This window comes from Amphiprion ocellaris, chromosome 7 (assembly GCF_022539595.1).
Source record: "Amphiprion ocellaris isolate individual 3 ecotype Okinawa chromosome 7, ASM2253959v1, whole genome shotgun sequence".
Taxonomy (NCBI): Eukaryota; Metazoa; Chordata; class Actinopteri; family Pomacentridae; genus Amphiprion; species Amphiprion ocellaris.
The window spans coordinates 11,580,135-11,604,365 of record NC_072772.1 but is presented as its reverse complement, the minus strand read 5'-3'; the positions used below and the strand labels follow the sequence as shown (position 1 = coordinate 11,604,365).

At 39.0% G+C, this 24,231-nt stretch overlaps 1 protein-coding gene across 10 annotated transcripts; it reads left to right on the top strand.

Annotated features, from left to right (window-relative positions):
- The first annotated feature begins 440 nt into the window (after positions 1–440).
- On the top strand, positions 441–24,229 carry agfg1a (ArfGAP with FG repeats 1a). Of its 10 annotated transcripts, none has more exons than XM_023276939.3 (15): positions 441–796; positions 6,653–6,746; positions 9,938–10,053; positions 11,115–11,280; positions 12,161–12,323; positions 14,036–14,155; positions 15,663–15,734; positions 17,481–17,669; positions 18,285–18,471; positions 18,891–18,970; positions 19,696–19,803; positions 20,207–20,251; positions 22,168–22,320; positions 22,599–22,693; positions 23,378–24,229. In XM_023276939.3, the coding sequence occupies exons 1-15, from the start codon at positions 630–632 to the stop codon at positions 23,435–23,437; spliced, it is 1,815 nt and encodes a 604-aa protein (XP_023132707.2). In that variant the 5' UTR covers positions 441–629; the 3' UTR covers positions 23,438–24,229. The 10 variants fall into 10 exon arrangements, with proteins under 10 accessions (XP_023132707.2, XP_054867941.1, XP_023132708.2 ...); XM_023276940.3 differs by having other exon boundaries at positions 442–796; positions 19,699–19,803; XM_055011966.1 differs by lacking the exon at positions 17,481–17,669.
- The last annotated feature ends 2 nt before the right edge of the window (positions 24,230–24,231 follow it).

Sequence of the window (24,231 nt, the reverse complement as noted above, 5' to 3'; positions counted from 1 at the left end):
GAGTAAAAGAGACAAGATCATTCAAACCCATTTCTAAGCGTCGGAATCCGTTGTTTTAGACTGGCAATTACTTGAACAAATCTCCCCGTTTAGCCTGTCTAGAGCTCGTCATGTTCCCCACAATCTGAACTGCAGATAAGGAAACACGTAGAGTGGTTAATGCAGGAGTATAACTTACAAATATGTGGCTAAAATTGTGTACAGGGCAATGAACATACGACAAGTGCACAATAATGTAGTCAAACGTGATCATGGTGAAGTAATAATGCTATCTTAGATATAATTAGGTTAAGAAACGTGACTTCCGTTGCAGAAATATTGAAATGTAAGGCACTCGTGTTTGGCGCTGACCCAAAAAGAAGCGATGTGGGCTGCATAACGGGATTTAAACGAAGGCGGAAGTGCTCGGTAGGACAGCTCTTGCTCCGTCAGCGGACCTGACCCTGCGTCTGTGACTCCTTGTTCTAGGAGACGCGAGGCCGCCCTGACAACAGAGCTCCCTACCCATCCCCTCTCTGCCTTCAGCACGAGTCGGCAACCGTTAAAAAAGCACAAGCCTTTTGTTTTACTTATAGCTGACCTTGCAGCCTCCCCCGGGGTTAATTTCATCCTGCTCTGTATCCTTCACCATGGCGGCGAGTGCGAAACGAAAACAGGAGGAGAAACACCTGAAGATGCTGAGAGAAATGACGAGTTTGCCTCCCAATAGAAAGTGCTTTGACTGCGACCAACGCGGCCCAACCTATGCCAACATGACCGTGGGCTCCTTCGTGTGCACCTCCTGCTCTGGCATCCTGTAAGTGTATTAAGTTGCACAGTGACCTTAGCTTAGACATGGCGCACATGATAACGTTTTATCGGCTACACGGGGCGGACTGAGCCCGTTAGCCGACTAGCGCTAGCTAACGTTAGACAGATAACAGGTAACGCCGGAGTCAGTGTGAGTTTAGCGGTTTTGACATTGTCTTGCTGTGAATGTGCTGGGCGGGGTACAAGGAGGTGTCAGTGTTGAGCATAGCCAGCCAGTGAACCCAGCTACCACCCTATATGTTAGCTGACTTTAGCTTGCACTGTTAGCCGGTGAACTTATCTGACACTTGCAAGCTAGGTCTACAGATAAGCCAGTAGCCAGCTGCTACTACCAGTTGCTGTTGGGAACCACCACCTTGTAATGGAAGTGGTTGAGTTGAGCTAACCAGGTGACTTGGTTACTATAAACCGTCAAAGAAAACACATGAATGCATATTTAAATTATTGTATTAATGTCGTTATACTCAATAGCACCATACGAGAGTTACCGGTTTGATTTTCCTTGCAAGCATGGTGGTAGACATGACAAGCAACTGATAATATAATATCACTATTCATGTCATCATCTGTTCTATTTAGTCCAGTCTTCTATTTTTTGTGTCAGATGTTAAAGTGTTAACGTTACCCCAGTCAGCCTCTGACAGAAATATCAGCAAGACTTTCACTTGTCGAGCAGCAGACCAAAACCGTTTGAATGAATTCCCCCTCGTCTGCAGTTTACCTCCTACGACAGCTTCAAAACCCAGCCACTGCATAGACAGTTTCAGTGTAGCTGGCTGTTTTGACTTTAGATACCGTTGGCCGGACTTAAAGCCTTGCTGTACAGTTGTGTAACCAAGCATCTGTAGCTCGGGATTTGGGATTAGTGAAGCATTCCATTTCTTCTTATTCAGCTACAGATATCCCACCTCAATTCAGCTGTCAACTTTTGCATGGTAAAAAGGTTTTGTTTTGTGGGTATATGTGATGCCGGTCACAATTGGGAAAGAAGTCCAAAGTGGCATAATAGATTAATCGCATTTTATTGCATCATTCTCCAATCAGTTGCACAATAAATGATAATTTGTCATACAACGAAGAGACAGTGCTTGGATGTTGTTACCTGTATTGCATGACATTGTGCTAATCAGCACGTAGTCATTCTCTTCTGAAGGATTTTAAGTATTACACTCTGAGTGCACTCATATTTGGTTTCTTCAAAAATCCTATAGCGGCTGCTAAAATGAACGCACAGCAGTTTATTTTAGTACCAGTGGTGCATAAAGATTTGTGATGCTTGTATCCTGAGTATCTTTTTATGGCTGAGTTGTCCCATTATTGTTAAAATTAGAACTTCTGGTGTGCAAATTTTACCTTGGTTTTTATGTGCATGTGAATTATGCTTGCTTATCACAAACCTCTTTAAGTAAAAACATTTTCTAGACAAAACTGACAGCAGAGTGTTAGCAGGAAACTCAATAAACTGTTCATCCATCCATCCATCCATCCTGTTTTGCCTATTGCAGTCAGCAGCCTGCACCACTCCTTTTTAATGCTTTATGGAAATCACCTTTCCATTTTCCATTTATGAATAACAATTATTGTAAAGATGTTTCAAGAGACGGGGGGAGATTTGTTCTTCTCTAAATCCCCACTGATCAGGTTTTAGTTTTCTTAGAGAGCAGAGTAGATGACTGCTTGGACACATTTTTGTACTTTGACTCAAACATAGCCCTTGTTTTTCTAGGTTTGTGACCTTAATCTGTGCATTTTTTTTAGCTGTCTCCACTTTGAACATGAGAGTTAGTTACTGTAGGCCTGAAAACAATGAGATTAATTGCATGTTTGCTGTTGGGCAAAGTTTGCCCTCTATTTCACTTCACCAGTGGGTCTGTGGGGATTCCACCATGAATTTCCCATCTGCTTGCCCTGTGGTATTAGAATTCTGCAATGTGAGTTAAATCAGTTCTTTTATAGCTTGAAATCACAATACACAGTACGGCGTGTTTCTTTTCTCCTGTCTTTGACATTTGATTACGGCAAAAGATGTTGGGGGGGTATTACAGTCGAGTGTGGGTTTGAAAGGATTGATGTGTGTCTGATATATGCAGGAAGCCTGGTGTGATTGTAGGCTCAGGAAGTGGTATGGCCCCACTGTGCTGCTACATCAGCAGCATGTGATGCTGTATGTGTGCAACAGGAAGCAGCAGAGAGGTCACTGTCTGTCTCTCTCATTCCTTTTAATTCTAGAGAGGCACATATTTTGGCAGGGTAAGAGAGTGCTTAAAAATTCATGCTCAGGCTTGATAAGCTGTTTTAGTTGCTTTCTTGACTAACTATTGGAACTGTTCTATGAATAAAAGTTGACTTTGCTTTATTTTGTGCAAATAAGACCAAGCAAAATCGCTGCATACAGATACATACTCATGTGTACATTTCACTTTTACCATTAAAGATTATTTTGCTGGTTCAAATGAAGTCCTTTAACCCATTAATGGCACATTTTACAGGTGACATAGAATTGCCCTTTAATCTCTGAGTTTTCTGTTTTTTCATTTCCAGTTTGTACAGTAATTGTGTTGACTTGCTTGGGGGAATGGCAGGGGCTCAACTACCTACCTCATAACAACCTTCTCCCACCATAGTTGTGGTTGTTTAATGGGTGGAGTTGGAATTTGCTATGTAAACACATTCCTTATGAAGGTGGAGGCCTTCCCAAGAGTAACGCCACTTACAATGTTTCTTTCTGGAGAATTGCTCCTGGCAGGAAGTTACCCCACTTGGCCTGTGTGTTCCTGAGTAAGCAGGGCGACAGCAGTGACGTACCAGAGGTGTGAAAGTGTCACAGACACCAGATGTCCCGGATAATAAAAATCATTGACTAGTCATCAGACCTGACTGGCATGACTTGGCATAAATCCAAATAGAAAAGGTAACCATGAATAAAGGATTAAAAATGGGCATTTTATGTGATGAAAGGTGTCTAAAACTGTTGAAGAGAGTGTAAAGATCATTTTTGTTGGGAGCTAAAGCACCAAAGTGAAGCTCTTTGCATAGCCTCTCGTCTCTTTTGAGACTCACTGTTGCCAGTTTCTTTCACCCTGAAGCTGTTACAGTATGCAAATGAGCACTGAGTTTTCCCTTGCTGAGCTTGTCTGATGTACAGTAGCGACTTGGTCATAATTATTTTACTGTGCAATATGTGATGCTGGTCTCTGATAGACTATGCCTCTCAGTACACATGCAAATATGAAAATAGGTAGATGTTGATTAAGTCGTTAATCAGGGCGTTGCAGATTCTTTATTTGATGTAATTTATAAATACTGCTGCAGTTTAACCCCCTTCTCCCATAAATATTTATACCTGCTGTCGCTGAACATTGTGAAACAGGATGCATGTGAGACTGTAGGACCATAATATTGTGTCAGTGTGCTTTATACCACTTGGATCTAAGAATACCAGAAAAACCTGACAGTCATAGCAGAACACACAATCGCTTGATATGCCTGAGTGGATTCCCCTTTTTTGCTTGAAAATAAGACATTTCAAAATTAAAAATTTTGAATGAAAATAATAGGCAGATTTTATGTATTTATTTAGTTTAAATGTATTGCCACAGTCAAATAAAATACAGTATATAAAATGAACAAACAAGAAAAACAAAAATAGTATAACCAGTGTTAGAACTCCTTAATGGGACAACTGGGCAGAGATGCTGCCATCACGTTCAGACCTTGAGGCTGTGGAAGTTTCTCCCTGCATCTGACCTAGTTTCTTCTTCATGAGACTAAGATCTGATCACTTACCTACCTTAGGGTACTGAAAAACACATTAAAGTTCAGATACTCAGTGACTCACACATGCACACCATGTTTTTTATTTATTTATTTTTTTACATATTTGGTTCTGAACACACAGCCAGAACTACACAATTATTCAACTAGGGCTGGGAAGTCTTTATGATCATCTTTTTTTCTTGAATAAATTTAATTCATTGTAAGAACCTTAAGTGATGCCATTATGGTTTTGAATGACCAACCGTTTTAAAAGAAAAATCTCCAGTTTTTTGAAGAAGTAGAAATAAAATCCTCATATTTGAGGAGTTGAAACCAACACACTCATACATAATTATATTCATTCATCCTGCAAATGTTGAAATGTTGCAGACGTGTTAACATGACATTTCCTCTGCCTTAACTGTCTTTAGACACCATCAGCATGATGTAAATGGGCACAAGTTGATAAAGTGTTACCCTTAGAAATACCCCTCATACTTCCAGATTTGGATGAGGATATACCACCAGTTTCCTAATAGAAACATGTTGGCTCTTGTTTTTTTTGTATATGTCTGTTGTCAATCTTGTGTTCTTTGATATAAATCGGTACAACTCCTGGCGTGTTTAGATACAGCATGTGTGGACTAAGTTGTGGATACTGTATTCTGTGCGAGAGCTAACTGTTGGACCTGTTGAGTGCAACACTTTGAGGGACAGTCAGCTGATTGGTGGGTGTGTAAAGAATGGACGGCGATAAAAACAGGGTCTGTAAGAGGTAACAGTTGTGAATAATTTAGCAATCTTGTCTAGTATTTCACTTCTCCTCCACTATGTGTGTATAACATTGTGTTTGTAATTGTAACACTGTGGATCTCGTTTCCTAGACAGTTGTCACGACTACCTTGAAAAAAAGAGCAAATTAAAGTTCAGCAGAATCATTTATACAGTACATCTCAAATATCCAGTAAAAACTCATATATGTTGTCATCCAGCATTTAACTTAAATTGCGTTTAAGTACTTTGCAAACCTGAAAATCTTTAAATTTTTTTAAATAGAATATACAGAAATAAATGTAAGAAAGGACCTTAACAAAACTTGACTACTTGTACAGATGCAGGGGAAACCTACAAAGCCATATTTAATGCCTAAAGGCCTTTTAAAACATTAACCGATTAACAGATGTCCGAGGATTTTGTACACCAAAACATATCTTAATATCTGATTTTGAAATCTGTTTGATTCTACTGATTCCTCAGCACTTTACCTGCTGCAAAAATGTTTAAAGTCCCTGTTGGTGATGTTATTATCTTCACATTCCTATTGACATATTAATTACTTTGGTTGGTTAATGGTTAAAGACATTCTTCTTCCACTGACAAAAACACTGTTTAGCAACAAAAGCTGGATTGTAAGTTATCTTTTCCTTGTACAAATACCTGTCATTTTCACTTGATACACTTTGGTCACACTGAAAACATTCTGCTTGCATGCTGAATGCTCATTGGTCACCTTCACGGACGCAACAATTGGTGACCTTGTAGTCAAGACTGCATTAATTCTCACTTTTATGTGGAGCCAGGAAAAATACTTACGCAAGAAGGCCAGGAGCCTAATGTAAAAGCCTAGTGAAGGCTTTTTTCAGCTGTAATAGTTATCAGCCATTTTTAATTTGGGCCACAGTGGCATGAGCTGTGACCTTCTCAGGAAAATGAGCAACGCTTGTGTGGGCTAATGGGTGTTGCTCCATAATGGAAGTTTCTATATTAAGGAAGATTGCTCGTTCTTTTACTGTACTGACAACCTCTGTTCAGTCAGTGTTAGTTAAGAGAGAGTTTCGCCCACTTCCTTTGTTCCATTCTACTCTTTCTTTTTCTGTCAGCGTGTCTCTGTCATTATTTGTCATTTCTCCCTGTGATGCTGTCTTCCTTTCCTCAGTTACACACAACCAGCAACCAGTCAGCTTGTAGCTAATTAAATGGGCCCTGTCCTGAGAGGTGGGCTCTGGAATATTTCCAGATGAGATTTTTTTTAATGTATGTTGTCCTCAAATTAAATTGACCCCTGTTTCCATTTCTCCACTTACAGACGAGGACTGAATCCACCTCACAGAGTCAAGTCCATCTCCATGACAACCTTCACGCAACAGGAAATCGAGTTCCTTCAGAAACATGGCAATGAGGTAGGCAAGGCGACTGTCTGCCCTGTCACATTGCACAGCCACTAATTATGCTGGCCTGTAAGATTGCTTTACAGGCCATTCATTTAGTTTAGCATCTCTTTGAGCTGTCAGTGTTTTAGCTTGTATTTGATGTTCATCTATTACACATTTAATTGACAGCATAAGTGTCAAAGGATGGCATCAGGAATCCTGACATAGATATTTAGTGAGAATTATACTTTGTTGTTCTTTTCAAGCAACTCATAACACATTAATATTACTACATCTGCATATCAATTTAAACATATTGACATTTTTAAAGAATATTGCCATATTATTAATATTGTCATTTCAGTCTAATGACACATGTATACAACCAGTCAAAAGTTTGGATTTATTGTTTTTTCTTTATTTTCATGACTATTTACATTGTAGATTCTCACTGAACACATCAAAACTATGAATGAACACATATGGAATTATGTAATAAACAAAAAAGTGTGCAATAAGTCAAGACATGTTTTATATTTTAGATTCTTCAAAATAGTCACCCTTTGCTTTGATTACTGCTTTGCACAGTCTTGGCATTCTCTCAGTGAGCTTCATAAGGTAGTCACCTGAAATGGTTTTCCAACAGTCTTGAAGGAGTTCCCAGAGATGCTGAGCACTTGTTGGTCCTTTTGCCTTCACTCTGTGGTCCATCTCATCCCAAACCATCTGGATTGGGTTTAGGTCAGGTGACTGTGGAGGTCAGGTCATCTGACGAAGCATTCGTCTCTCTCCTTCTTGGTAAAATAGCCCTTACACAGTTGACAGCCCTATTTGACAGCTGTTAGAATCCATATTATGGCAAGAACCAATCAGCTATGTAAAAAGAAATGACAGTCCATCAGTACTTTACGAACTGAAGGACAGTCAGTCTGGAAAATTGCAACAACTTTGAATGTATCCCCAACTACAGTCGCAAAAACCATCAAGCGCTACGACAAAACTAGCTCACATGAGGACCACTGACAGAAAGGAAGACCAAAAGTCATCTCTGCTGCTGAGGATAAGCTCATCCGAATCACCAGCCTCAGAAATTGCAACTTAACAGCACCTCATATTAGAAATGCCACACAGAGTTGTAGTAGGAGACACATCTCTACATCAACTGTTCAGAGAAGACTGACCAATCAGGCCTTTATGGTCAAATAGCTGCTAAGAAACCACTGCTAAGGAAAAGCAACAAGCAGAAGAGGTTTGTTTGGGCCAAGAAACACAAAGAATGGACATTTGGAAATCTGTGCTTTGGTCTGATGAGTCCAAATTTGAGATCTTTTGGTTCCACCTGCCGTGTCTTTGTGTGACGTAGAAAAGGTGAACGGATGGCCTCTACATGTATGGTCCCACCATGAAGCATAGAGGAGGAGGTGTGATGGTGTGGAGGTGCTTTGCTGGTGACACTGTTGGGGATTTATTAAAAATTTAAGACACACTGAACCAGCATGGCTACCACAGCATCCTGCAATGCCATGCCATCCCATCCGGTTTGTGTTTAGTTGGACCATCATTTATTTTTCAACAGGACAATGACCCCAAACACACCTCCAGGCTGTGTAAGGGCTATTTGACCAAGAAGGAGAGTGATGGATGCTGCATCAGATGACCTGGCCTCCACAGTCACCTGACTTAAAACCAATCCAGATGGTTTGGGATGAGGTGGACTGCAGAGTGAAGGCAAAGGGGCCAACAAGTGGTCAGTATCACCTGGAGACTCCTTCAAGACTGTTGGAAAACCATTTCATGTGACTACCTCATGAAGCTCATGGAGAGAATGCCAAGAGTGTACAAAGCAATAATCAAAACAATGGGTGGCTATTTGGGAGAATCTAAAATATAAAACATGTTTTGACTTATTTCACACTTTTTCGTTTACTGCGTAATTCCATATGTGTTCATGCATAGTTTTGATGTGTTCAGTGAGAATCTACAATGTAAATAGTGATGAAAATAAAGAAAAAACAATAAATGAGAATGTGTGTCCAAAGTTTGGATTGGTAGTGTACAGCCCAAACTAGAATGCAAATTTTGTGACACTTTTTCTTCAGGTGGACAAAACAAGGACTTCGTTGTGATTATGAGATTGTTCTGTGTCTGCTAGTGGTGAAATTAGGCAACATTTTGCCAATGTGTTTACCGTAACATCTTTGTGAGAGGATGCTTAATTTTGAAAAGTAAACGCAATCAGCAAGTGGATATCAATGGGTCATACAATTTTTCAAGTCAAGACAGAAATCATTACTTCATTAATAAATTAATAAATCATTAATAAACACACTCAAGTACAAATTTGCAGCTTTCACCTATCCATCATATTCTGATAGAGTAACATGACATATTTGCACTGCACAGAGGAACCAAAGTGCAAGAGACATTTCTGGTAAACGGAGTAAGAAATAGAGCAGTGCCACCTGGGAAGCACAGCGTATTAAAAGCTGTAGCAAAGTGGCAGGGTTGGCAGACATGCAGGAGACTCAAGGTTGAAGTTGATGCACATACTTCAAGGCTACTGTTTAAATACTGCCTTCGAGTTGCTTTTTTGTTTTTCCATAGAGAGCATTTGACACAGAAAAAAACTCATGAACAACATGGTGCACATATTTTCAGCTGTTGCAATTTCAATTTTCAATGGATAATAAAGAAAATGTGAGCTTGAATGTGGTGTAACTATGCATGCATGTGCTCAAAGACCAGCCAAAGAAACAGTACAAGATAAGACTCAAGCTGACTGTTAGAGCACCATTTCTACATCTACAATGCAGGACTCTATACTGTAAGCACAGACATGAAGCCTGTAAATCACTCTTTACAAGATTAGGCAAATACTAAGGAATGCTTTCTAAAACCCAAGGCTACAGAAATGCAAGACCTAGACTGATTTTACACCAAGCAGCTGTATTCAACTTGCCAGACAGCACCAACTCGTGTTTAATCTTGTGCACCAGACATGGCAACTACTACTTTGGCTGCATAACCTACCTGCACATGGTTGCATTTTTAGATATTAGTAAATTCTCTTAGCAAGGGCTTATCTTTCCATGTCCTTATATTGCTATTTCACTTTCGCTGAACAATGTAATGACCAATAATTAATGTTGTCAAGCCCTGCATAGCTGTGTGTTCTACAGAAGATTTTTGCCAAAAATTACCTGTTTTTCTGTGTGTTGCAGGTATGTAAACAGATCTGGCTTGGTCTTTATGATGACAGAACCTCTTCAGTACCAGACTTTAGAGAACCACAGAAGGTCAAGGAGTTCCTTCAAGAAAAATATGAGAAGAAGAGGTGGTAAGTCAGTTTTACAAGCTGGCAGAGCAAAGAACTGAACAATCCTCTGGCAGTGTGCACTGCGCAGACATGTAGCTTTTCTTTGTGTTTTTCTTCTCTCTGGCTTGGAATGTCTCACAGGCAGCTCATAGCAGTTAGCCTCCAGCAAGCCACCAAATACCCTTTTTAAATGCACAGAATGTAGGTCATTACAGTCAAGCTGCTTTATGTGAAAGATTTAATTGCTCCATAAAGTTATATGTTTAATTCAATTCAAATATGTATGAGCTTTTGCCTAGTTGTTAGTAGAGCATTGCGCCTCTTGACTATGATGACAAATACTAAAAGCTATTTGAAACAAAACTGACTTTTCGAATTGATAGCTGCAAAGTAGAAATTGTTCACAACAAATACATAAGATGTAATACTGTGGGTTTCTGCATTTAGACAGTAAAAAAACAATTACATGCATCTTTTAACACGCAGTTCTTATTCTGAATATTTACATATTAAATTTGACTATGCACATTAACTACATTTATTATAAAACATTCATTTTTAGTCTTCTCCTTGTGTTTAGTCCCTGAGGTCTGACCAAAATGAGAGCAAAGAGTGGGACATGTCTCAGCATGCCACTTGGCTGCAGACAGACATTCTCATTCACACAGGCTATTCCCTTGTAGCACAGAAATACACACACCAGTAATGGTGCCTCACTGTTGTAAATGTTCGTTTCAAAGAATCATAGCTTGTCTGTTGTTATCCATGGATCAAATTTCCGCTTAAATATGCTTTCCTTGTTATCACATTTTGCTTAGCTGAGACAGGTAAAGTGTCCAATGCCCCCATTTAAAATCCTCCATTGTGTCAGTTTATCTCAAATATTCCAATTGCCATTTAGCTAGTTATGTTGTGTTATCTGGGATACAGCTGGCTAATGGTTTAATACCAAATTTAATACCTTGGATACTTTAAGTATATGGCCTTGCATTGTAATATTGCCTTCTTGGTAAAGTTTTCTTTTTTGACAGCTGCTTGCCATGTGTTTTATTGTAATGCATGTAATGTGATGTGCTTCCAAGGTACGTGCCTCCCGAGCAAGCCAAGGTAGTGGCATCAGTCCATGCCTCCATCTCTGGCTCCTCAAACAGCAGCACCAGCAGCACCCCAGAGGTTAGACCACTTAAATCCCTCCTGGGGGAATCGGCCCCCTCTCTACACCTCAACAAGAACACCCCACCAAATCAGGTGAGACTTCTGTAGCAGAAACATACGATATGCAGTTACCTGCTGAGTTTTGTAATTATTGCCAGACACGTTTGCTCGCCTGTTAACAAAAACTCAATTTCACCATCCAACATAACTGGACTTCTCGATGCAATGACCTGTAGCGGATAACCAGCCAATCATTTATAGCACCTAGATGAAGGCACTGAAAACAGACAACATATTTGCCATCAAAGATTAATACATGCCAGCTTGAGTTTTACAGTGATGTGGATATTTAGACCTATTATAGATTTGAAAATGAGCAGGATTAAGGATCAGCAGTAAATCCTTGTCATTGTTGCAATTGTTGGAATTAAATGTTACAATGGATTCATTGCTGAAAGGAGATACAAGCAGTTAACTTCCTTGTTTACTTTGTAGAATACGTCCTGGGTGAGAAATGCCACATGTTACTTAGTGACCGATTTACACATTCTTAAAGCTTTACTGGTTAAAGCATCTTAACATAATTTGAAAGTAACTTTTATTTACAAAGAACTTAGGAAGGACCTACAGATAGCAGGTACAGTCTCGGGATTAATCAAACGATGTCAATTCTTCCAAAGCAGTAGAATGAAGTCTGTCTTTAAAATTCCCAAGTTTTCATCTGGTCTTTCTGTAGTTAATACCATAAGAATGAGGTTGATCTTTCTATTATTAACGTTTCAATATGAAAAAAGATTTGCTGTTAACATAAACTGCCAGTCATTCTTCTTTTTAAACGGCCTCTTTCCTTCTCTCTTTTAGTCATTGCATGCAGGTTGTTCAAGGACTCCTAGTCCTACACAAACATTTTCACATACAGACCAACACATATTGTACATGTGGTTTTCTCAACCCCATCTCTTGTCTCCACCAGTCTCCTGTGGTGAGCCGTGGACAGACCCATCAGCAGCAATTCCATGACAAGAAGTTTGACCTCCTCAGTGACTTGGGTGGAGACATCTTCGCTGCTCCGCCCAACATGAATGCAGGGGCCAGCTCCAGTTTTGCTAACTTTGCACATTTCAACAGCCACACAAGTAAGGAACAGACAAATAACTGATTGACTGTCTTGCAAAAAAAAATTGGCGGCTGTATGTCCAAGGTAAAAGTTTATTAAAACATCAGTGCGATATTTTAAGTTCTACAGTGAATGGAATTTCACTGCTCAAAGAAACGGTAGAATACAGGTAGTGATGACTAAACTTGATGAAAGCACAGGAAGTGGTCTACTGAGACATGAAACAGTACATAAATACAGTCGCACTCCAAACAAGATGGAGCAAAAGCGGAACATGCCTTAGTCAAATTCTTTCACAGGCTGTCACTATCAGCATTGACTCAAGCCACAGACACCTCAATGTATGTGTTCATTCACCAGTTTCAGTCTCATCTCCAGTTAAAGGTGCTTGCACTTCAAGTGATGTTGCAACTATTTAAAAGGCTTAAACAATAATTCATTGTTTTTTCAACCTGATGTATTTCCCTTTATGGTGTATATTGGGGTAACTAACGCAATTCTCTGCAGCTTTCAACAAAATGGAATTTCTTCATAAATCATTTTAAACGTTTGTTTCCTCATCTCCTTCCTCTTCCTTGTAATCAGAAATTAACCACCTGACTAGCTATGTTAGCATGACCCATGGAGCCACATAAACCACATTATTGGGAAGTAACTTTTAAAAAAAGAAGTATCCTTTCAGTCATTTAAGAGATGGATGAATTCTTATTAATTTTGCCTTTTGATTAACACCTCTTATATAATGTCTGAATATTCTGGATCACACAGAATTTGTTGAATGTAAGCGGCCATGTACCCACATGACTGTAAAACATGGCCATACATGATCTAATGGTATCAGTCACACACAGACAAATCTCCATGGTTACTAATGTCTGTAACATAGGGCTATTAGTATTTTGCTTCTCGTTGAGGATGATGTCCTCTCATTTCCCTCCAAAGAACTATCAAGACTCACCCTTAAAGAGCAGCTTGCAGGTTGGTGACACAGCACAGTGAACTGATACGCAAGAAAATTACAAAGAAGCCTAGATTTTGAAAAAGAAAAAAATCTCTCTTTCTCTCTCTCTCTCTATATATATATACACACATTACAATAACATTAACAACCTAAAATTTCAGAAAAATAATGATATAATATACGACAGAACATGGACCTGATTTTATTTATTTTTCATAATTTAAAAAAAATATTTTGTCATCACAAGGCAGCTGATGTTCACATTCAACACAAAATTAATGTAAAATCTTTACATGTGTCTGTCTCTCCACCTTCACCTAACGCTGCTGTTTTACTGCACATCCTAATTGCCCACTTTATCTGTTTCTGCAGGCAAGTTGCTCTTTATTGCAACAACAAAAGCAGTATTCACACATCTCCAAATAGCAACCATGAGCACAGATTTGGCACCTCTGTGATGTGTGTAGTCCTAACATCCATCTTTATATGCTGTGTGCTCAACAAAGAGTTCAGACAGTAACTCTTGGAAAGGGCGGATGTCATAATAATCTCTTGCTCGCCTTCAAAGCTGCCATGCCTTTTATTACGTTACTTCACTTTATGATTATCCCTCATATTTAGCACATCTTCTTTTGTAATTGTTTTGCAGTCACTCATGTCTTTGAATGTCATATGTGTAAATCCATTCATCCATTGTTTTCCCCTCACTGTTTTTTTTTTTTGTTTGTTTTTGTTCATCTGTTTGAACCTCACCTCTACACCACCTCCAGCGGCACAGAATGCCAACGCGGATGCAGACTTTGCTAATTTTGATGCATTCGGGAGCACTTCTGGGTCGACAGGTGGTTTCCCCTCTGCACCCCAAGCCCCATTTCAACCCTCAAATACAGGTAGAGCAATCATTTTCATTGGACAAAGAACACAACCATATCACTAACATAAGAAAATTGGTATGTATTGTTGCGTATACACACACACACACACACACACACACACACACACATTGAGAGCACTGTGCATATAGGGGAAACACAAACCATTTATTCACATGCTGCCCAGTGTCAGTCATGTTTCCTGTCACGTCATCCTTGGTTTGTTTTAACTGTTGTAACACAAATCCTTTGCTTCCCAAGCCTTTCCATATGTGCAATGTTCATTTATCTGATCAAATTTGAAACGGCTCCGTGCACCAGATAGTTGCATGCTTTTCAGGTCATACCAGTAAAATTTTACAACCAAAAAATTAAGCAGAATTTGACATTTGGTTCATAGATTTTTAAAGCAAAAATGATTGTATATATAGTTTTGCTTTCTGGAACAGTTCAGTGAATTGTCCTTGACTGCAGTGGAACACATGATGTTATGTTTACATGGTCTGTGCCTTAAGCAAAATAAAAGCAAACAAACAGGGGACACAGATGTAAAGTACTCATTGTAGATTCACTTGAAGCATTCACTCTAAGTGTAATTTGTAATACATCTATTTGACCTACTTTTAAAGCTTCATTTGACCATGACAATCAGCTAAGGTCATACTGTTTATTTGTTTTTAAAATCAACAAACCTACTTTTAAAAACATAATGTTTGTTGTACATCAGAGCAGTGTACTATTAGTACACCTGAGATTTAAAATTACTTTAATTTATTACTGAATATATGTTTTTGTATTTTTGGGGGAGAATATTACTATATAGTATGTAAGAATAACTGCTGAGTCATTAGGCAGATCATTATTTGGTGAAGTATACATAAAACACAAAATTTATTGCTGCAGTGGTACTCTGACTCTGTAAACACAGTGTATGCCCATATAGTTTTTTCTAAAGGAAATTTAGGAATATGTGAGGAACTTCACATTAACGTAAATGCATATAGGCAGTGAATTTTGTCAAATTAATGCTTTTACTCCTAAAGTGGGCATTTTAATCAGATGTATTGTGGTCTCAAAATATGTAATGGAAGCATATTGGCACATTTTTCTTTACCTGAGCTTCATACCTTTACACAGAAACAATGACTTGTACAGAAATTCCTCCTAGTCTAATGGCAATGTTGTGTACCACAGCGCCCTCTGCTGGAGGTGTATATTGGCTGTGTTCACGTAGAGCTGCACAGTGGTCTCGAGCATGTCTATTGCTTAATGGATAAACCTCCCCTGTCTCTCCTGTGGCTTTGTAAGATAATCCCTTTCTCACAGACACTCACTGACTGTGCTATCTGGCCTCAGCTGTCCAATCTGTCTCATGTGTTTTTCATCTATTGCTTCAGTAGCAGTTAATTTGCTTTGATTTAACACTTTTCTCTGGTTCAGTTTACATCTTTTCTTTTGTTTCTCCGCATTCTTACTTTGCTCATTGCCCCATTTCTCCCTCCTCCTTCGATTTTTTGGCTGCCAGCGTTCACTGTGCTCTCATCCAGCCGCAGTGTGGGTGAGTTTGCCACTGCTCTGCCTCTCCAGAGTGCACACAGTAAGTCTCTCTCTGGGCTTGCCCTCATAACAGATTTCACCCTTTCCACCATCTCTAATGTGTAGTCATTCTGATCCTCCTCTATCTGAGTGTAATGTGTGTCTCAGTATGTAGCTCTTGTTTGTGTCTTTAACACAGAATCACATTTGGCATTCTCACAGGTTGAAAGAGGAATAATAAGCTTTGATTCTTGCAGTGATCGCTGAGTGCTGCAACGGAGAACAGACCAAATGGAAGGACTTAAAAATGTAGCCATGCAAAGTAAAAAGAGAATAAAAGAGAACAGAAACATATCGTCCCCTTTAGCAATAATTAGGAGACACACTAGTGCCGTACCATCAAGGTCTTTCCATCAGATATTTATTTTTAGTACCTTAGTGAAATTTTTCAAAATGTGTTGAGTTTTTTATTAACCAAAATCGAATGTAGGTCATGTCAAAAACTAAGAAAGAATAACATTATAGTGATTCATACAAGAATAGAGTTGTTTCTTCATCATTAACAAGTTTAGGTGTTAATAAATAGTAGGCCTGATATTCTTCCAATTTCATGTAAACAACATCAATTCCTCAAAAGATTTTAAACTACTGTTCTGATGAGGTTTGTATCTGCTAATGGTTTGTCATTTTTAAAGAGGTAGGATTCCCCCATACATACTTAGTTAATCTCCCAGTATTGTTTGGGCGTTCAACTTTTTTAGGATGTATTAACCATAAGTATAAACCTTCTCTGAATAGTGTTTCAGCAGATACATGCAAGTTTGTACCTCTTCCTATGGTCTAAACAGATCTTTGCCTTTTCTCTGATTTAAAAGTAGTTACATAAACAATATTTCATAGAATGCAGTGAACCACTGATTTAGATTTAAGTGGTGTGGTGGTTTCAGTGCCAGTGCTAAAAATTGCCTTTTCTCCTTTTCAGCATTACAAAGACTGTGCTGTGTCCCAGTTATCAGATTGCTTTACTTCAGTGACCAACATTTTTTATTGTGCCGTGTTTCCTTTTATTGCATTCCCTATAGATCTGAGTTCTTAATATGCTGTGCTATGGGGATTGATAACATATCTGCAAGTCTTCTTCGAGATTTTAAACAGCCTGAGTTGTCAAGTCCTACCATACAGTGTGAAGCATATTGCATATATATTTGTCTAAAGTGCTAAATTATATGCAGTTCTTGAATAGGCTTTGCTTCTTGCAGAAAAATAGCTGCACATGTGCTTTCTTTACTTGTCTCTACTCTAAAGGGCAGAGACGAATGTGTAATAGTTATTTTGTTTCCCCAGTAAAACTGGTTAAATGTGACGGTCTACTCATTCCAGAGCTCGCTATCACCCATGGGGTGGTTGGAACATCTTTTCCATTAACTATCAAAATGTTTTTCTTGTCACAATTAATATGTCTTAGTATGTTTTGTTTGTAACTCTGTTAATCCACAGCATGGGGCTGAAGTCAGATGTACCTGAGGCACACAAGAAAAGTGCTGCCTTGCATATCATGTGCCTGTAACACATATGTGTTGATTTTATATGCCCCTTACATTGATAGACTGATGGAAAGCCAGCATAGTGCAGTTTTACAGAGGGCAAACGCTACAGTCTATCCTTTAGATAGTAGAGGTATCCCATCCCCAGCCTGCCTCTACCTCAACTTAACCCTCCATGCAGCTTCCTCCCTGTTTTTGTTTTTACTCGAAACCAACAATCAAGGTCCCCCTTTTTGACTTTTTAATCTCTCTCTTTCATACAGGTAGCGCCTCAGGGGGACTAGCAAATGCCAATTTTGCAAATTTTGACAACTTCCCCAAATCGTGTAGTGCTGACTTTGGATCCACAGGAGCTGGCAGAGACGCTGTACAGAGTACTAGCGTTCCTGCTGATAAATACGCAGCCCTGGCTGACCTGGATAACGTGTTTAGCTCTGCCAAAACAGAGCAAGGTAAACTTCTCCTGCCTAGCCTGTTTCATAGATCTCAATTGTAGGGATAGAGGTTGAAAAAGAAGACACAACTAAAAACACGATGTGTCAGGCGCATAGAGTTACTCCCCCAGGAGTTTTCCTCCCAATGCGGAACATGCATAGTCTCTCTAAAAGCAGGGCTGATTTACATTTTCTAGCAAATGTCTAATTTTATATTACTTGGTTTTTAGCTTTTTCAAACTCCGTACTTACTGACTTACGAACCAGCCTGCATAAAGATGACAGGCCACTGGACACAGTAGAAACACCTCCTTGCTTTATAGAAGGACATTTATATTGGTTTGATTGAAATGTTTTATTGTCTAATGGTCGGAATTCTGGCACTTGAGCATCTGTGAATTGTACTGGGCTGGTTTTAGTTTATTTTGTTCACATTACAAACTGTGTTTTTTGTGCTAGAAAATGCAAATTTCCTAATGACTGAACATTTATCTCCCATTATCTTTAATAGGTTGAATATGGCAGCTATCTCCGGACCTTTTGTTTGTGTTTTGAAAGTTAAACATTTCCTCCTCTATTAGTTGAGATGAGGTAGATTGAACCTGGCTCTGCTGTTTTGTGCATCTATTCCAGGAGGTGGTATTCCTGGTGGAGTGAGCTCAACCACAGCAGCAGCTGCAGGAGTGGGTGGTTTGCCTCAGAAGCAGCCACCAGTGCTGGCAGGGGGGGACCGCTATGCTGCTCTAGCTGAGCTTGATACCGTCTTCAGCTCCTCGGCCCCTGCCACCAGTGTTTACAACACCACCAGCACTTCACAGGGGTGAGATACTTTGTAAACCACAGGCATACCTGAATAAGCCCTCTGCTAGTGGGCTCTAAAACTATGTATCTACAACTGAATACGGTTTATGTTTCAGAAATGTATAGTAGAAGCTAATGCATCAGATTATTACTTTCAAGTCTCACAGAAATAATCATTTGCTTTTGATACACATTGTGAGTCAAAGTTTCAGTTCAGCAATTCACAAAAATATGAGGCCAAGATCCACCTGATTATAGAGGCGTACTAGTTCAACAATGGGCCAGAACACAGAATACATTGAACTATTTGACTGTGTTCACAAAAGTTACTCCAGTTCACAGCATTTGACCTACAAACATGCACTAAATGGTTGGTCATTGGTCTCTCCTTTTTACTGACTTTCCCGAATTTATGCATTGACTTTGTGTTCACCACAGGGGTTTGTTTGGCCCAGAGACTGGGGTGTCAACAGCACAAGCACAGCAGGCCATGCCTGGCATGGCTCAGGGTTATGGAGGTGAGTGAACCTGAAGACCGATTCGTATGCGTTGTGGTAATCATGCTCCAAAGATGGAAGTAGTAAAATTTTTGTAACTTTTAAATAACCTTTGTATTGAGCGACAATCCCAGGATACGATTAGTATACTCTTAGGGAATTGTAGCTTGATTTGGCAGTTTAGACTTTACATTTAATCCCTTTTAGCTCTTGTTTGACCTTGTAGCGTTTCCTGGTTGAGATGTAAAGAACTGGTTATTGTTATGCTCTGGGTTTTTGCTGTTTAAACATAATCCTATTTTGTACACAAATCAAAGAATGATGGTTGTGGACTATCAGTCTCTTTCAAGTGTCATCCTGTTACGTCAGACAAGAATAAGCTTTACATTTTGTTAAGAGTTTTTGTTACTTTTCAGCCAACCTGCTTCACAGCTCATTTTGCTACTTGGATCATTATGTTAACATGTGGCCTGTGTCTACTATTTGATTAAAACTACTTCTGGAAGCTTGATTCTTTTCTTGCTTGCAACTGTGTGCACATTTTAATTTAGCAGGAGCAATTTAGCATTACCACTATGGACACTATATTTTTTTAAAAGGATCAGCAATAAGAGACAGATCCAGAGATTTGTATCATGATTGAGGCAAGTCATTGACACCCAATATTGTTTGTTTTAAACACGTTTAGGCCATGCAATTTATTGTTGTGTTTCTTACATGTTTGATGAGTTTATATCTTTCTCCAGCAGCTCAGTCAACTAATCCATTTGTTGCTGCTGGTGTTGCCCCAGCAGCAGCTCCCACCAACCCATTCCAATGCAACGGCAGAGCAGCAAGTGTGGCGGCTGCTGCAGGTTTGTTTATGTGTGCATTTGTGTGTGCCTCTGAATCACCTTACTCAAGTAGTGTGAAAATCCTTGTAAAAGTCCATTTATATGAAATAATGCATGTGTTACACTTTTAAACAGCAAGTTTATATTCTGTATTTTTTGCACACCTGAAGTGACAACCTTTGCCCAGTCTACCTCAGCAGTGTCTAAGACCGCAGCATCAATCACAGGAACGAGCAATCAGGAAGTAGAAGAGGAAATTATGTATAAATAAGTTCAGACAACAACCTAGCAAGACTCACTGTGGAAACGGGTAGCAGGACTAGCGTTGCCATTTACTGGTGTGCACAAGAGAGATAACAGAATCAGTAACCCGCAGAACTGGAGATTCAGTTGTCTGTCTGATTGTTCTTGCCATGCTGGACAGGCTTGATGAGGGTTCTTCATGGGCAGGGTTATCCTCCTGTCCTTGGTAGGTTCGCTTGTGCTCGCTGCTTTTTTTGTGCTCTCCTATGCCTTGCTCTGGCAATGACTAATTTTTCCTGTCACAAATTTAATCAGGCAATGCTGAAAGATGTAAGTGTAGTGTCACAGAAATTGGGTTATTTTTTGTTACAACCTTATCAGTAACTCACAACAAGGAAGAGTGTGCTAAGTTATGTGAGTTTAATACAAGTTGGCACCTGGGATAGTCTAAGCCTAAGCTGGAGTGCAACAGTTCTGTCGTTATGCAGTAGGTAACATCATCACCATAAAAACAATATCAATTAATGAATTAATATTTCGGTCCTCTTGTAGGATTTTAAAATAGAAGACGTCCAGTTTACTCAGCAGCAGAGGACTAAAGGTTAAAATGAAATTTAAGAGAAAAAGAAGTACAGATGGATAGTTCTTCAGTCTTTGTTTGGAGCAATATGCTCTGTTATCCTTTTTGAACATAACAAATTATGGTAGGTTTAAATGTTTTGCTCATCTTACGCCATTGTCTCTCACAACTTTCAACCGCTTTGTCTTTCTGAGGCCATTGAGTATTTAACACTAACTTTCCACTGTAATATACAACAATAATCCCCTTGTTATTCATCATGATGATTGCCTTAAATGCTTCATTCAATGGATGAAACTAGTGTGACATTGAAAACTGTGTCTTCAAGACACACAATTAAAGTGGTTGCTGTTTCTCACATTTCAGTTAATTTGAACTAGTTGTGGACCCAGTTGAATGGGCATTGGATGTAGCATTTGCAGCAGTTATCAGACTGTTCAGTTGCCAGCTGGCTGTGTTTTTCCTGTGTGCTCATCAGTGCTGAACTTAAAAGTATTGTAGCCTCATGTCTGAATCGGACTCCCTCCTTTTCCCTTAAGGCTTGTCTGCAGACAACCTTATTGTGGTTTTGCATGTTTTTAGACAGTACACATACGTGGATTGTGAAATTGTGAATTTCCTAGCAAGAAAAGGTTGAATGAATAGCAATATTTGCCCTACAGAGCCACACTATGGGTTACAGAATTACATTTGCATTATTTTCCACACGTGCAGTTATTTCCCTGTTAAAGAAACAGATTTGTAATTCCTAATTTATTGTAGCAATATTTTTTCTTGACTATTCTGTAACCCTAGTTGTTCATCTTCATTCACAGTGAATCGCTTTCTAACACTCTGATAATAATATTCCAGTATTTACATCCGTTCATCAGTTTTATCTGCTGATGTGTGCCAGCTTTTGTGTAATATAACATTTTATAGGCAACTGTGTGTATGCTGTAAAATTCATGTCACCATTTTGAATATAGACTTAAGAAGCAATACAGTTGCCTTCAAAGGTGAACAGTTAGTTTATTGAAATATAATACCAAAGCAAAAATCAATATTCATAATTCATCCAAAATGTAAACTTTTTTTTTTTTTTTTAAAGAAAGTAGTATTGACACAAAGTATACCCATTTTATAGATTTAAGTATTACTTAATGTTCAGCATGTGTCACCATTGAATTCACCTCAAAATGTATACATACAGGTGTATGGCATTTGAGTTGTACTGCAATTATCTGTATTTACCTAGCATTGTTCATAGGGGGTTGAATAATTTTGCAACCGGCTTTTTGTAAAAAAGTTGAAATTATGGATAGATTATGAATTAAATCTTGATTTTTGCTTTGGTATTATATTTCAATAAACTAGCTGTTCACCTCTTATATGATTTAGTAATTGTCTGCAGTTGTCATGTTGCTTATTTTGCCAGGAGTTCAAAAATGTCAGGGGGGTTGAATAATTTTGCATGCAACTGTATGTGTTAACTTCAGAGCAGCTTTTGCTTGTTGTCTGTCTAGATTTTGTTGAGTTTTAAATAGGCTTCTGTAACCTGTTGCTGTCCTGCTGTGTTGCAGCATCATTTGGCACAGGCTCCATGAGTATGCCATCTGGATTTGGGAATTCTGCAGCCTACAACCTCCCCACCAGCTTTAGTGGAACATTCCAACCACCCTTTCCTGGCCAGGCTCCCTTTCCTCAACCTCCTGCGTATCCCCAGCAACCCAACGGTGTGTGTGTGTGTGCGTGCGTGCGTGCGTGCGTGCGCTGTAGATCGTGTAGATGTAGACTAATCTCTATTAATACCTGTGCTGAAATTTAAGCTTGAACGTGTTTCTGACTGAGTACTTAAGGTGTTGTTGAACATTTTATGTTTAGGTTATGTTTATGTTATTAGGTTTGCTCGGCTGAACATGACTGAAAAAAACCTACTCAATTTGTCATTTCTGTAATTATTATTAAATAGTTGTGTGGCTGTCCCATCAGTGACAATGTGCACATCTTTCAGGTGGAGGGTTTCCAGCCTTTGGCCCAGCCAAGCCTGTTGTGACTCCTTTTGGACAGACAATGGCAGGACCTATGGTCTCTAGCAACCCTTTTCTGGTTAGTACAATGGCTGTGTTCTCGGATTTCCTGTTGTATATGAGTTTTACACCGGAATGAAAGAAGGGGCTTGAGTACTTGGAACAATGTTTATTGTTACAACATTTCCATTTTTTTTTTGTGCTGATGATTATGAAGATATGAGTCTTTAGTTGCATTTAACAGACAAGTTATTACATAGTTGCCATTGCATTAGTCAATAATAAAGCCAGAAGTGGTTCGTTAAAGCTGGATGTTATCATTTTATATTGAAGCATAGTTTTTCTTGTTTGTTGTTTTTTGGAGAGTAGTAAAGAAGTTTGAACTTAATACATAGCTGGAGCCAGCAGCTGGGACCAGAAGCTTTTTGAGGTTTCTGCTGGCTGCCCACCATCTGCTCCCGGTTAAGGAAGAAGTTTTGGCACCTAATCCAATGTAAAATGGTGAACTACAGTTAGATTTTAGTTTAGGATTTAACAAATGATATATAAAATATTAGTCAGTCTCAGAGGTTCTGGCAGGCTGATTTTGTTCAATTTTAAACTTATCTGTTCTAGATGTGTGTACCTGTTCTCAGCCTTCATACTAAGCTAATCTTCTCTGTTAACTGGGCAACAAAATGGAATTTAGTGAGTCTTTTTCATGATTCTTTGCACAGTAAGTTAATTTTTCTGACTGTGTTCGTGTATCCCTTCTTAATTCCAGGGTGCGGGTCCATCTGCACAGTATCCGGCAGGAGGCTCTTCAACAAATCCCTTCTTATAGCGATGCATCTTGTCTGCTGCACTACAGGGTCAACAACTGGCGCGCTTGCACCTATTGCACTGTTTTGTTTCACAAGTAGCTTTAAAAACACAATGTTTGTAAGAATTTGTATTTTCTATCGCAGTTTGTCACAAATGGAACAATATGCGAGACGGTCATGCTGCCACTGTCTATGACTACAAAACAAAGTGATGGTGTGTGCAGAGGGAGAGGTTGATCCCCTCTTCTCTATTTAACCTGTGAACTGGCCTGGCCTCTACTGAGCCACAATGTATAATCAAACTGGCTGAAAACTAAGTTATTGCGTACAGTATATCCCATTCATTATGCTGCAAATTGTACATATTGTTTTTCTTTTAGAAAATTAGCTCTTTGTGCATATCAGTATTTGTATTTAACACACAAGATTTGTTAAGACAGAACTGCTGCTTGGTAAAGCTAATGGGTACTGCCAGTTACTGTATTTGTAAAGAACCAAACTGTTTATTTGTGCAGGATCCTTTTAGGTAAACTGTTTTCACTGAAGAAAAAAAATGCATATTCTGTTGTTGAGAGATGGAAAAAATGGAGTGAATGCTGCACCAGGGATGGGTAGGGGACTCATTTCTCTGCCATCCCCTGCCCTGCTGACAGGCCCAGGATTCAACACTTTTGAACAACAGTCAACCACATGTACATGGGTAACAATGGCTGATGAACTGAAAACCACTTACATTGGGTATTAGAGAATTTTAAGTTAATGTGTAAATATATACAGTATATATATTAAAATGAATTTTAAGTAAGAAGAAATG

Coding starts and splice junctions, on each gene's coding strand:
- agfg1a (XM_023276939.3), top strand. CDS start 630: ATGGCGGCGAGTGCGAAACGAAAACAGGAGGAGAAACACCTGAAGATG. Junction 18,971..19,695: donor CATGGCTCAGGGTTATGGAG/GTGAGTGAACCT, acceptor ATCTTTCTCCAG/CAGCTCAGTCAACTAATCCA. Junction 22,321..22,598: donor GTATCCCCAGCAACCCAACG/GTGTGTGTGTGT, acceptor CACATCTTTCAG/GTGGAGGGTTTCCAGCCTTT.